Raw genomic sequence first — 14,915 nt, forward strand, 5'->3', positions numbered from 1 at the left:
GGAGCTGGAGGTCTCACCCTCTTCTCGTGGTTGGGGATAATGCACCGCAGGAAGTTGGGGTTGGTGTTCCTGAGCGTGGCCATCAGCTTGGTCAGGGACTCTTTGTAGAGCTGACCAACGGTCCGGAACATCCCCTTCTTCGTCTTCAGCCCAGCGGCTCCAAACGGAACGGATCCGCTGCTCTCTCCTGTCGACACCTGGTCCAGACCCACAATCCTGTCGACTGGATGTGAGCAGAGAGCCGCGTCTCAGTTTCCCAGAATTTAGCTGCCGTGATGCGGCTCCATTGACATTTACTGGCACATTTTATAATATTGGAGTTTTGATCAGTGAACAAATGACCAAAAATCAAGAATTAGACTTTATAAAACTTTTCAGAATGCGTTTATGTTGCTGGTTATAAACTATTCATTTACATTAAAGCTTTCTACACATTTTTAGCAAGAGGATGCAAACAGGCTTAGAAGGTGCTGTAAACGTTTCGTAACACACATTAGTGCAACAAAGCCAGGAGAGGCTGCTGTTGACACAAATAGTGAAATTATGTGGATTTGTAGCTGAAATCGATCCAAAGAAAGTATCAACAGCAGTTGGTGAAAGACACACATAGACATTAATACAGCCTGTCATGCTAAACCTGTTAGCGTTGGACTTGTTCAGACAGGCATGGAACGTCTGCATAAAAGTGATTTATTCTGGTTTTGACCCGACTCTGTGAAAGTCTCCTCAGGCAACAATGAGGCATGTAGAAACTCTTAATACTTAGCAACTAATTTATGTCTTCTTGTTAATTATTAAACAGATCCATTAATTTAGGAGAGAATAAAGGAAATCAAAAAAATAAATAAATACAAAAATCATCATCTTGGTCCAGATTGAAGGAGAAAGTATTTAATCTGGAGCAGAAAGTATGCTCTGCACTATCAGATGCAATAATAGCAAAATTATTTCAAAATACCAACAATCAGACTAATAAAATATTTAAATGAGTGATTCTGAAAATTTGCCTCAGGATCCCTAAATGAATTAATTTTAACAAGATTTCAAAACAACAGGCCATAAATGGATACAATTCATGAAACATATTTGCTTGCTGTTATTTATTTAAGGGTTAAAAGTAGAAATTTATAGAACCACTGATTTAAATTCAAAAACAGAGAAAAGAAATCAGATCTATTTGCAACACAACGTCTCGCCAGAGTAAATTCAGGTTTTTGCTGTTTGATTGTGAAAACAATGAAAGCATCAATTTTGCCTTCAGCCTAATGGTAAATTAATTTAATAAAAGCTTCTAGTTGTAGACATATTGTCACTCTTCTACTTGCACAACATGACAGGAAATCAAACGTCAGTACAAACGCAAAGGCAACATCCCACAATCACAGCAAAAGTACTAAAAGTCAAATTCTAGATTTACAACTCTCAAAAATGTACACATTGTTGTTAAATATCCAGATTTTTGAGAAAATGTTTACAAACTTCTTCCACCTCTAATGAAACATTTTTCCTGCACAATTCAACTGAAAACCCCACAAATCAATGAGCGGGAAATCGAGTGGTTAAATGCTCACACCTTTAAACGGTTTTAATTTCACGTTCAGTCTTCTCGAGTTCAGACCTGCCATTAATTAAAGTGAATCGAATGAACTTGAACTAAAGTTCAGACTTCTTTGTCAAATTTACCTACTTAATCCTGGGGAACTAAAAGGGGAGGTTGCCAAGGATTTAAACAATTTATCTGTAAAAAGGTTAAAACTTAAATTATTGACACCCAGGACATATGCAGGTGCTAGATAAACTTTTCATTTCACCAATATTTCCTTTATTGACTTGATCTGATTAGGGTGATAGAAAGAAGACCTTCCAACCTCAAATCATCAAAATACCAGCAGAAACCTGCAAAAATTTGGTCAGCTGTTATAAACAACGGGTTTATCGATGTAATGCAAACAGAGATTTTTTACAGTGTTTACTGAAAAGGGTGCAAATATTTTTTGAGACATTATTTTATAATGGAATGTTAAGAAAAGCAGATCAATTATTCTTTTAAGTGGTATAAGATTGTTACATCTATTAAAAGGTTATACATACTTATGAAAACACTTTACTGCAGTTTTTGTACTATTTAAACTTTTCCTTCTAACAGGCTTATTTTCATTTTAGTTGGGTTGTGCAGGATATACGCCACAACCAAGGTAGAAAAAAATGAAAATGTTTTAAAACTGACGAACACCTTAAGACTCAAAAATCTGGAACTTATCAGGGATGTGTACATTCCTGAAAGCCACTACACACACACACACACACACACACACACACACACACACACACACACACACACACACACACACACACACACACACACAAACTAAACTAATATTGACAAGAAAAAGACGGAGCAAAGAACGATAAACGTCACACCACAATCACAAACTGGGCAGCCAGAAAACGACACAAACTGGGAGAGAAGAGGTAAAAATAAAACCTACTGTCGGAGCCATTAGTCTGTAGAGTGGCATAGGAGTCAAAGAAGTACACACGAGGAAGAGTTTGAATATCTGATGCAGGAAGCAGGACAGCATTGGAGGCGAGACAAGAAGGACAGGAAGAAGTGGGCACCAAAGTAGTGCCGAGGGAAGAGAAGAGGAAACGGCCGAAGAGCAAACGGGTAGAGGACGAGAAGAAGGAACACAAGAGGAAACAAAAAAGAGTAAAGAGAAGTGGAGTAAAGTTAATACATTGTTCACCAGAAAAATAATTGGAACGTGATTGGCCGACTGGGGATGAAAGTATTTTTCTGTAATTGTATTGCAAAAAACAAAATACAGAAATCCACAATCCCAAAGCTCTATGCAGTGTTTAGTCTCACCCTCCTTCCAGAGTTCAGACACAAAATGATCCGACGATTGATGAAGAAGAGACGCCACGTTGTCGTTCAGAGGATCCATGTTCTTTATTAACCAATCATTCGCCTTGTAGTCCACCTGTAGATCAGGACGCCACACAGTGGCAGAACAAGTGTGAAGGAACAGAAATGATAATATAAAATGCGGACAAGAAAGAAGAATATATACCTTTCCTGCATAGTGAATTATGGAGAAGTCAGCTTCTCCACGTGGCTGCTTTGATTTGTAGAACTTTGAATGGTTGCCTTGTTCGGAACAGAGCTTCTCCACAAATGTGCGATCCGTTGCCCGGGGAAACCAGCACTCTTCATCCAGCAGCGCCAGAACGCCAGGTGGGTGAGCCTGACAAATGAAAGCTAAGTAAGATCATCTTGCTTAACTTTATCTGGAAACATTCACCATTCGCAGTAACAAAAAGGAGCAATAAGTATAACCTATAAGGTGAGATATCTAGAAAATACTAAAATCTAAATTATTACAATTTAGTGATGTAGTGAAACTACAGACAGCTCTAATACTTTACAAAGACAACAATAGGCAATCACCGGAAAATATTAAAACATTGTTTCAGACTAAGGAGCAAATTTTTAAAATAAGGGAAAAATCAGAGTTTAAAATGTGCAAATCCAGAACAAGTAGAAATGTGTATTCTGTGTAAACTTTTGTGTATTCGTAAGTGGAGTCAAACTGGAATAATTTGAATATTGAACTTAGACAGTGTGCAAGCAAAACTGTTCAAAGTATCATATAAACATAATTTTCACTGTATAAATTATAAGTCAATTAATGTTTTTTAATCCTAGTCTTGCTTTTAGATCAAATTAAAAAAAATAATGATTGTTCATCTGGTGTAATTAAAATTAAATAGATAGAATATTGATAGTTTAAGTATTAAATATGGGTTTACTCAAATTCAAAAATACTTTATTGATCCCACAAGGAAATGAAAATTTCTAACTAATGAATTCAAAATTCTTCAAACAGTTGTTGATAACTTTATGTTTCAAGCAGCAAGTATTTTTTGTAAAAACAAATATAATTTGGGTGTGCTACTACGTACTGGTCTCTCAATGAGGTCAATGCAGGGCTGCAGGTCGAGGCCGAAGTCAATGAAGTTCCACTCGATGCCCTCTCTCTGGTACTCCTCCTGCTCCAGGATGAACATGGTGTGGTTGAAGAGCTGTTGCAGCTTCTCGTTGGTGTAGTTGATGCAAAGCTGCTCAAAGGAGTTCAGCTGCACAGGAAACAAAACAAGGATTCATGAGATAGCATCCAAAACCTGTCCATCATAGTATAATTATAACAAAAATGGTCGCTTGTGATGCTCCCATCTGCAATCAGAATCAGTGCTAGGAAAATCTGACATCGTCTTTCGACATTTCTGCATCATCACATGAATTTACCTGGAAGATCTCAAATCCAGCTATATCGAGGATGCCAATGAAGGACGCGCCTTGTCTCTGCCTGCGGTCCAGGGCTCTGTTGATCCTGTGGACCAGCCACCTGAACAGACGCTCATATGTTGCCTTCGCCAGCGCTTCAATGGCAAAGTCAGCCTAGAACAACAGACATATATGATTCATTATATAGCAATGATGCAAAAAAAAATTTGTTTATCTGGATTTTATGTGGTAGACTAGCACAAAGTAATGAAGGACAAGAAAGCACAGCAGAAAGGTTGGGGATAAAGGGATGGAGACCCATTGCTCATGTGAACTTTTTAGCCAACATGCAAAAAGGAAATGTGCCAAACATTGTCATGGGCTGGTCAGGGTTCATGGGAAAATGGTTTGAAGTAAATGCAGGGCAGTACTGGAGAACAATCTACTCGATTGAAACCCGAGGCAGATGTTCACCTTACAGCAGGACACACTCACCCTAAACATGCGGCACAAGCCACAATAGGATGTTTTGCAAGAGCATATCCATGTGTTCAAATGGCCCAAAGTGCAGAGCTAAATTTAACTGAGAATCTGATGCAAGACTTGAAAAGTGGAGTTAACAGATGCTCTCCATAAATGGGTTTCTGCAGAGCTTGATGATACGCTGAGAAGCTGATTCTGGATTGTGTTGAAGCGGCAACACATTTAAAACATGCAGAACATTGACTGAGGTAAAAAACTTGCAACTGGTTGATTCAAAAACCATGTATCATTTTTCTTCCATTTCCCGCTATTATTAAGTATAATTTAAAATCTCACCTGTTCTTTTGTCTGAGCTTTTTGCACGTACTCTCTCCCAACTTTGATCTTCGGTGTGAGGATGGCGCGGGTGAACTCCATTACATTGATGCCCAGCAGATGGCACAGCTTCTGAGCAGCCGTGTTGTCGGGCATGGAGGCCTGATCGTGATTCTTCTCCTTCGTGAAGGAAATGTTTCCAAACTGCAGCACGGCAGAGATCACCTTCAGCATGGCTGGAGGAGGGGGACACAACATAGAGAGAGCAGGAAGGATTTAAAAAGCAATCAAACAAGATAAAACATTTTCTATGCTTGCTCTCTGTCAGGCTCTTTCTTACACACTGACTCCTCGGGAGTGAAGCCCATTATCGCCACAGAGTCCATGGTCTGCGTGAAATTCTCTGCATCGCTCTGACCAGGAACAGGGATGGAGCCTCCGCTTAGGAAACGATAGTCATCCGCACTTCCAAGAAGCAATTCCGCTGAGAAACGGAAAAGAATATAGATTCAATTCCAAAAATAAATAATTTAAATTAAACAAAACTGGCTTATATTTAGTAGCTTTGCACTTTTCCCTCACCTCTAGTTTCTTCAGAAGCTCCACATAGCAACTGGTAAAATATGTGAAAGGTCCTCTCATCCTTGGCCTGACGGGTGGCCCGAGACTTTTCAAGGAGGTCTACATTTTTATTGTTAGGGACACCAACAGCGAAAAACAGGGTTGCAATAGTAGGATTTTCTATACTAGACAATAATCTGAATCCTATAAAACAAAAAAAAACAAAAAAAAAAAGAAAAACACTTATAATCTGCTTGTTGTAAAAACCAACAAGATTGAGATTCTAGAGAGCTACAAACTTTTATGCACATATAGCTGTGTTAGATAAAGCAATGCATTTCAATTTTACATCCAAAACAAGTCAGGATACAGGTCTCAATGTTGGCACCGACAATATACCCTGCCACGTCAAAATTAATGCGGATGAATTTACCCTGAAAGAGACGATAGGGCAGGTTAGAGCAGTTTTAAGATGCATGCTAACGGTGCAACATTTCCTGTTTGTCCAAAGACAGATCTTACAAATCTAGAGGAGTTGTCGTTCTTAACAGTCTTAGCGTTTCCAAAGGCCTCCAGTATGGGGTTGGCCTGCAGCAACTGTCTCTCCAGCTCACCCTGGGAAACATGGACAGACCTGATCAGCTTCAAAGCAGCAAAAAAAACAAAAAACATGGTAGCTCCTGTAGAGCCTTTCCACTATAAATGAAAAATTTAAACAATGGTGCCTTTCAAGTATTCCCATGTCTTGATTTGTTTACATCTTCTCGTGTTACGAAGACAAACACATATTTTATTAGATAAAAGAATACAAAGTTGCACATAACTGTGAAGTAGAAGGAAAATGATTGGGAAATGATGCTTAACAGTTTTTTTTACTCATTCAAATCTGAAAAGTGTGGTGTGCATTTGTATTTAGCCCCCTGTATCAAAACTTTGTAGAAATAGAAATTTCTGCCCATTCTTCTATGAAAATTATTCAATGAATTTAGATCTTACTTTGACTGGGCCATTCTAACAATCAAATGATCTTAACCACTCCACTACAGTGTGGTTAGGATTGTAAATCTACATCCTGTCCATCTTCTCATCAACTCTGACCATCCTTTGTATCACTGCTCAACATAAGCATAATCTTCTGATCTGCATGTTTCACTGTTGGGTTGGTGTGTTCAGGGCTAGTTTTCCACCAGACAGATAGTTTGGCATTGGCATTTTGCTTCTCTTATTTACAGATTCTCCCACCTGGGCTGTGGATTTTTGCCGCTGGATTTGATTTTTGGACTATGAATTAAAAAGTTCTGTGTGAGATGTTCAAATGTTGTAACATTGCTGGAAAGCAGCTTAAGAGAACGACTACATCTGAATAGGTTTGCTCTTAAGGGGAATAACAGTAAAGATTACTGAATAAAAATGCATGCGAGTTTTAAAAACCATGTGTCATTTTCCTTTCACTTTCACACAATGTACGCACCACTTTGTGTTGGTCTATTACATAAAATGCCAATGAAATACACTAAACTTTGTGGTTGTAATGTGACAAAATGTGAAAAGGCTCTTGGGGAAGAATACTGCAAGGCACTGCACTAATTTGTGATGCTAACAAAAAAAATTGCTATGGCACAAAGACACAAACTGATGCATTTTGCAAAGAAAATGACATCTACTCCAAATCACTTTGAGACAAAAGAACAAATGATTCTCAAACCAAAGGCATGTACTGCTCTTAATTGAATTAGCAATCAAGAAAAAAGAGCACTCATCAAGCTTGATCACGGGGGAGACTCCATTTCTCAAGGGCCAGTACCGTGCAAGTTCTGGATGTGACTGATTCAACACACCTGAATCAAAAACTACAGACTTCAGCAAAAACCCCAATTATTTATTTCAGGTGTTTGGAAGCAGAGACACATCTAAACCTTTCAGGACTCTGGCCCTCGAGGACTAAAGTTTGACAACCTAAAAGGTTGAGAAGAGCGATCTGGCTGCAGCGTAGAAACAGAAGCAGTATTCTGGAAGATTCAAACAAGCTGCAATGCATTACTGCAGTTGTTGTGTTGCCAATGCAGCAGCAGCCGTTGATGCAGCAGCAAAAGATGGGAATTAAAAGAGCCTTGCTGCACAGAGCGCTTATGCTTTAAAGATACTCAGGATGTGCAGACCAATCAACATCAAAGGCAGAAAAAACACTGAGAAAACAGAGCAAACAGAATATGGAAGTATGTGCATCTCACCCACACCCATTCACACACCCAAATCCGCACTCTTTCACAAGTGCTGTGCAGCTACAAAAGTCATGAAAATCTTCAGCAGAAAAAGCTCAGCCCAACACGTACACAAGGCTTTAGTAAGCAAAAGTAAAACCAAACATAAACCCCGTTAAAAGGAAGATTGTAGAAATATATGGCAATCTAGAAAACCAGGTAAAAGTCAGGAAAAAGTAAAAATTCACAAACATGATTTTCACTTTGTTTAGGATTCAGATCAGGTACAGAATGTGATTTTCCCAAGAGAAAATTTGCTGAATATGTTTATACTCACATATTGTAAACTCTGGTGAATTGTGGAAACAAATGAGGTATAATAAGGAGGGAACATTCATGGATGGGTAAAAGTGTGGATGGGATGAACAAACAAACAAAAAAAAGACAAATAAGACAACAATCAAAACAACAAAAACAGGTAAAGAATACACAGAAGAAAGCTACACTGTTAATAAGGAACAACATTGGCAGTGGCATTAACATGTTTTAAGTTTTATTGGACTCATTGTGGGGTTCATTAAGCAGAAAATAGGACAGACAGAAGCAAAGGGGGAGACAGAAGCAAAGGTGGATAAAATGGCAGCAGGACAGAGATAACTCACCCTGTTCGCCAGAGTGCTGCCTCTCGTTAGGGACCGAGAACCATCCATCTGAACATGAGGCAAGAAAGGAGGAAAGAGGAGGAAGAAGAAAATAAAGGAAAAAAGCGCAAGAAGGAACGAGGGTAGGAAATAATGAAGAAATGCAGAAAAAAGAAGAACTCCAACTCAGAGAGATCTATAACTATAACCTAATTTAATGAGCTTGAGAAAAAGTGGATTTCAAACAATTTTGGATTATTTAAGACAATTTCTGAATCTTTTGCATCAAACAGTAGTATTCTGTAATAGTGCTTTTATATTCAGATTTGATGCATATTCAGAAAAAAAAAAATGTTATGGAAGGACCTTGATACAATCCCAAGTGGTAGACTGAAGCGTTTTTGAATGATCAGTACTGGAATCCCCAACTAAACCCAAATCCCAATCCCTGCTGTAGGATGGGCTATCTCTATGGTAACGTACCTGTACAGCTTCCTTGTTTCTACCCAAAGTGCCACCTTTATGAGACGAGGCAACGTGAGCCAAATACTGGATGACTTTCTTGGTGTTTTCTGTTTTCCCAGCTCCAGATTCACCTCTGCAACACAAACACACACATGCATATGTATAAAAAACATACACAGCAAATACCACTGTTGGCTAATTCCTAAACATTCAGCCTGAAGCATGAATGATGTATAACTTTAGAGCAACAGAATACAAAGGAACAAGCGACCTAACAAAACAACAAACACAGAGGTCACGCAGAGTGTGATAAATCACAGGTTTGAACAGAAAGCAGGTGGAGGATATGATCTCTCTCTACTGACTGAAGGAAGTAGAGACAGAAAAAAGATCAAGGGGCAGCAGACTGAGGGATCTGACAATGGCAGGAAGATTATGGCAGGGAGACATGGACGACAGGAATGAAGACAGACAAGTGAGGAGTTCAAAGTTAAATTCGCATGACATGCCTCAGGTTAAACTTGTGATTTTATTCTTCACTTCCTTTTGATTTATGACAACGATTTTACAAAACTAAAGTTACATTCTGAAGGAAAAAGAACAGCTGCTTCAGATATAATGCCTGTGTGTAGCTTGAATGAAAAATAATTAGAAATGCATGGTCCGGATTTTGAAGGAGTCAAATCCAAATATGAAATGAGACAGACACTCCCATGCTGATAGTCAGACGACGAGAGGCATGCTCCTTATTTCGGCAAATGAGAATTAACACAGAGAGACATGCTGGAGGCTGAGTGTAGGTTACTCACGTGCAAAGGATTGACTGATCTTCTCTGTCTGTGAAAGAGAAGCACAGTTAAATAAACAGCAAAATGAACAAACAAGTCATATTTTATGAACTATCTGAGGTTGAATTTACCCAGACATTAAAAACTAAATAATTTTGCACTTCTTTCACTTTCTGATTTTGAGCAGATGTTTCTGTATTTAACACTCTGGTTCCAGTCACTCATTAACATGACAGCGCTGGGAGAGACAAGCCGCTCACCAGCTCAACTGGTCTCTCCAGGCAGCCGTATCGCACTCAGCGCTGGCAGTCAGTGGGTGGACACCGTTTGCGACGTCGGAGCTGTTTGCTTTTGCAGATTCTCACGCATTCGGTTAGCAGGAATTCATACTGGTCCTACAGGTTTAAACTCTGTAGTAACACACCTACAGCTGTTGCCACCCCCGACCCCCTTAGGGAGGGCAACTGAAGCCTCAGAGCCTCATCAGTCCTGTCCCATTATGTCAGCTAGACATGCAGAGGCATTGCACAATAAACCCTTAACTGCTTTTGAGCGGTTGCTGGGAATTCTCTCCGTCTCGTTTTGTAAAATCAACATGACAAGCAGGGCAGGGGCGGGGGGAGCCAGTCGTGTAGAGTTACAAAACGCTCACCACATCAAATGTACAATCAAATCACAGGATCCAGGTTTTTATAGGTGGGAGTGTTGCACTTCAACACTGCAGTCGTGAAAATCCTCTCACGTGTTTATTTTAAATTTTAAAAGGTCTTGATAACAAACCACAAGTCAAGAATCGACCACGCCTTGAAATAGCATTCATGTCGAGGCCAAGCGATCAAAGATCACGGAGGATATCGTGCAACAAAACGGAGCGAGGAGTCAGTCACAGGTCACGCAGTGTGTTGATTACCTTGAAGCATGCTGCGGTAGGCCGCCTCGGATATGGCGTAGATGTGCGGGGGCATCTCATGGCGCTTTTTGCCGCGATACATCTCCACGATGGACTCTGTGTAGATGGGCAGGTTTTTGTAGGGGTTCACCACCACACAGAACAGCCCTGAATATGTCTGAAAGACGACAGGACAGAGAGGGTTACGCTGCATGTTAAACCCAGAGAAATGTCTAGTTTACGTTGCTTAAACGTAAAAGTTTGACCAAGACAACATTTGCTTAATAAACAGAAAAAACTTAGAAATATAGCATGTTGAGTTTCTGCGAGGAAATTTGCCTTTCATGGAAAGCAAACAAATACTTTTGTTTCTGAAAAGTCACTCTTTCAGTGACGAGATGTTTTTTGGCTTATTCCCTCCAGCTTTAAGCTTTTGTACTGTCAAAACACGAGAACTGTCCAGAAGGAAGCATTCTGCTCCCAACATGAGACGCTCAGCATCTCCTACCAGTTTGGTCACTATTTCACAAGCATGAAGTTCAAAACTATCACATTAAGCAATTATTTTCAGTCTCTGATACACATGGCTCAACATGCAGTGCCTTACAAAAGAACTTATGAAGCTAAATGTTCCTACAAACCTTTGTGTAATTTATTGGATGTTTATGTGACAGACCAACATAACGTTGAAGTGAAGTAAAAAAAAACGATGCCAATTAACTCTGATCGCTCTGATGAAATACAGTATAACCAACTGTCTTTGAAAGTCAACTAATAAGTAAATAGTGAACAACTGGGACCAAAACTGAACTTCTGGGGTTAACACTGAACTACCACCTGAATATGCCACCCCCACTGGGACGCATGGTGGTGCCAACATCATGCTGTAATGATAATTTCCTTCACCAGGAATAAGGAAGTCGGTCAACACTGATTGCAAAAGATGGACCGAGTCAAATACAGAACAATCCTGGAGAAAAATCTTTTGGAGGCTGCAAAAGACTTGAAACGTGTCAAGAGATTTGTGTTCCAACTGCAGCACCCAAAATATATATTGAAATCCTTATCTATAATGTGAAAAAAAAATGTGCCAAAGTTCAAATTGTAACTACTTTTGTAAGGCAATACATGAATGACTGAGTTCACTGCTTTAATGAGATGACTCCTGACAAATAAGGAAGTAAGTTCAGCCTGTGAGTTTGAGATAGATTGGTGCCAGTAATGTTTTCATAATACACTCCAGTTGCAAGTCATAAAAGATTGATACACACTATTGTATCTTATCTCATATTGTTACACACCTCACCAAGGGACATCAATAATCTGTCTGCTTATCAGTTATCTCCAAACTGTTTCTGAATTATTTATCACATTAAAAGGAACTTCAACATCTAGTAACATTCATTTATTATTATGCTGCTTTAAATGCACATCCTGTCAAAATACATATTTTATGAATGCCTTGTTGCATCTACCATATCTCCTAACTACATTTTGGCCACTGTGATGGAACAGAAACTGAGAACATCCCTGTTACTACGCCTAACGTCTCTGTAAGCCGACTCCTTACTGGTCCTTTCTGGTCGCATCGGTTACAGTCAACGCGACTTGGCTCCGGTGCATCAGGTGTAAACGTCACAGAGCAGCGTTCATGCACTCACGTAGATCAGGCCCGAGTAGTATCGCTCTCTGAGGTTGTGCAGCACAGAGGCCTCGTTGAGGCAGGTGAGGTCGGCCATGTCCTCCACCTTACTGAAGCGCGGCGGGTTCATGCGTTGCACCTCCTCCCTGGACAGAGTCAGCTTCCGCTGGCTGTCTGTGAGCTCCACCTCCACCTCGTCGCCGCGCTCCTCCCGAATGCTGGCCGACTGGAAAAGATAAAGTAAAAAATAAGATGATGAGTGTTAAAGTTACTTTAAAGCGTTTTTTTATATTTTCCTTCCACCGAGCGTTTTTCTGTTTTAACATTAGAAAGTTTACATTATCAGCAGCTCTTTAGGGTTTCTGGACTTTTTCCCAACATTTTGGGGGGAATTTAGCAGCTTTATTTATTTTTTTGCTCCTTCCAGCTCTTCTATCTGCCTATGACAACAAACTTAATAGTTTCACTTGAAAGCACAAAAATAAAGATGAGACATCATACCTTAAAGTAAAGTTGTTTTAAAGGATTATTAGATTGCGAAAGCCGTGAATTATAAAATTCAGCGAAGTCCAAACAGGACTGAAGAGCTGCTTCATCTGTGGAAATCCCTTGGTCTGAGCTGAAATACTGCTAAACTGTGCTGCCTTTTGTTATGTTTCATGGATTTGACAAAGGTAAGGGGAACAATTAGTGTTTATGATTCAAATCAAATTTCAATTTTTCACAAAAATCTATTAATAATGAGTATGATTCACATCTGAATGATGTGAACCATAACTACACATTTTCCTCATTTGTCATCAATGCACTGCAATATCAAAATCTCTGTTGAAAAGTAAGTGCAGGAAGAAAAGAAAGTAAATTGCATATAAAATTGATATAATTGGTGATATTATTCACCAATAATATCGAAATGTCATGTTTTCCTAATTTTAGACTATTTTGGGTTATTAGATGATGCCTAATTGTAATGTGAGACACCTAAAACATCACACAAGATAGCGAATTTATAGTAAGTTTAAAGTGTTTAACAACTTAATCAGTTTTGGATAAAGTATGAGCTAAAAGATGCTTTAGGTAGAAATAAAGACAAAATGTATATGAATTATAACATAAACTGTAATAAAGGTTCCTATAAATTTTATAGGTTCCTATAAATAATGAACACATTTTAGACACATTTCTGAAACATTTACCACGTTGAGTTTGATCATCGTTATGATCTGCAAATCATTCAACCGTTTAAATCACATTTTGTGATATGTGGTAACAATATTTAAAATAAAATAAAATTATTATCTTGTTTGGTATCTAAAACAATATGTTTGGGTGAGAGGCGGGTTTCACCCTGGACAGTCCATCACAAGACAACACACAGACATACAGGACAAACAACCATGCATACACATCTAAGCACTAGGGGCTCCAATAACCAAACAGTCACGTTTTTAAACTGTGATAGGATGTTGGAGTACCCAGAGAAAACCCACACATGCACAGGGAGAATCTGTGTGTTACTCCATGCCAGGATTCAAACCGAGGACCTTCTTGTAAGGCAACAGTGCTCCCACTGTGCAACTCTGTAACTCAAAACCAAAATTATAAATGAGCCGAAAGTGTGGATGTGACAAATAACAGATGAAAGACGTCATCAAAATATAAATCAGTGTAAAAACCAACTTATTTTTTTAAACTTACATTTTTGTCTTTTAGATAATTAAAAACAAGGGAGTTTGGAAATGTAGACATTTTTTCAAGCTCAGGTTTAAATTTTTCACACCTTAACAAATATGGAAATGATAAAATAAGGTTATACTATGACATTTCCCTTCAGTACACTCTAAGCTTCATCTTCACAGAACAAAAGAACCTATATGCAACAGCCACTTTATTAGGTTCCCCCCACAGAACTTTTTGACCACAGAGCTGCCTTAATTTGTCATAGCACAGATTCAACATTGAGACACTCTGGTCCATTCTGACATGGCAGCATCATGCAGCTGCATATTGGGACGATTTTACAGTATTGCAACGACAGTTTTCAATGCTCTCTGTGACCTTTAGCTTCTTGGCCACTGTGATCTGTGCCAGACATGGGGAATTTGCTGCAGGGAGACTCCATCCATTTTTACAGAATTTGAATCAGGTGATGCTAAAACTATGCATCACCTGGACCTTGAGAAGTTCTAGGTCGAAAATATTTATTTGTTTATGTCTTTGTACAGTTTTGGCTTAATTACGTCTCTGGGTGTGGTGTTGTTTTAGCAAATTGCATGTTTTAGTCTGTATGCTCTAGTTAGCAATCACTTGATTACTAAATTAGTTAATGATTATTTCAACAATTGATTCACCATGATTAATCTGATTAATTGTCTCAGCCTTAGTCACATTCAGAGTCAGGGCTACTTTCTCATACTCAGCTGAACTTCAACAAGTCGTCTACATCACTTCAAGACACCTAAATGCACTGAGATGTTGCAGAGTTATTCAGTATTTGTTTTGCCAAGCAGCTGATCAGTTGTACCTGATGAAGTAGCCACTGTGTGCCCTCTTTTTGTTTCTGATCTTGCTGTGAATCTGTCTTAGGACCATTGCTTTGCTATTTCTGCTACTTAAAATGCATAACACATATAAATATGAGT

The 14,915-nt window shown here is 39.0% G+C and overlaps 1 protein-coding gene across 7 annotated transcripts in view; it reads right to left on the minus strand.

Annotated features, from left to right (window-relative positions):
- The window catches only part of myh14 (myosin, heavy chain 14, non-muscle), a 37,716-nt gene that overhangs the window by 17,275 nt on the left and 5,526 nt on the right, over window positions 1–14,915 (minus strand). For 2 of the 7 annotated variants that reach the window (XM_008431597.3, XM_008431605.3), the window contains exons 3-19: window positions 12,293–12,499; window positions 10,653–10,809; window positions 9,764–9,791; window positions 8,973–9,087; window positions 8,511–8,558; window positions 8,186–8,197; window positions 6,170–6,262; window positions 6,018–6,081; window positions 5,669–5,767; window positions 5,427–5,570; window positions 5,108–5,322; window positions 4,310–4,462; window positions 3,967–4,140; window positions 3,075–3,248; window positions 2,870–2,984; window positions 2,490–2,558; window positions 18–223 (exon numbers count right to left, since the gene is read on the minus strand). In XM_008431597.3, coding sequence (XP_008429819.2) covers window positions 18–223; window positions 2,490–2,558; window positions 2,870–2,984; window positions 3,075–3,248; window positions 3,967–4,140; window positions 4,310–4,462; window positions 5,108–5,322; window positions 5,427–5,570; window positions 5,669–5,767; window positions 6,018–6,081; window positions 6,170–6,262; window positions 8,186–8,197; window positions 8,511–8,558; window positions 8,973–9,087; window positions 9,764–9,791; window positions 10,653–10,809; window positions 12,293–12,499 — 2,073 coding nt within the window. The remainder of the gene's footprint in view (window positions 1–17; window positions 224–2,489; window positions 2,559–2,869; window positions 2,985–3,074; window positions 3,249–3,966; window positions 4,141–4,309; window positions 4,463–5,107; window positions 5,323–5,426; window positions 5,571–5,668; window positions 5,768–6,017; window positions 6,082–6,169; window positions 6,263–8,185; window positions 8,198–8,510; window positions 8,559–8,972; window positions 9,088–9,763; window positions 9,792–10,652; window positions 10,810–12,292; window positions 12,500–14,915) is intronic. The other 5 variants (XM_008431600.3, XM_008431599.3, XM_008431602.3 and 2 more) reach the window with 5 other exon arrangements.

This window comes from Poecilia reticulata, chromosome 16 (assembly GCF_904066995.2).
Source record: "Poecilia reticulata chromosome 16, P_reticulata-male-v2, whole genome shotgun sequence".
NCBI lineage: Eukaryota > Metazoa > Chordata > Actinopteri > Cyprinodontiformes > Poeciliidae > Poecilia > Poecilia reticulata.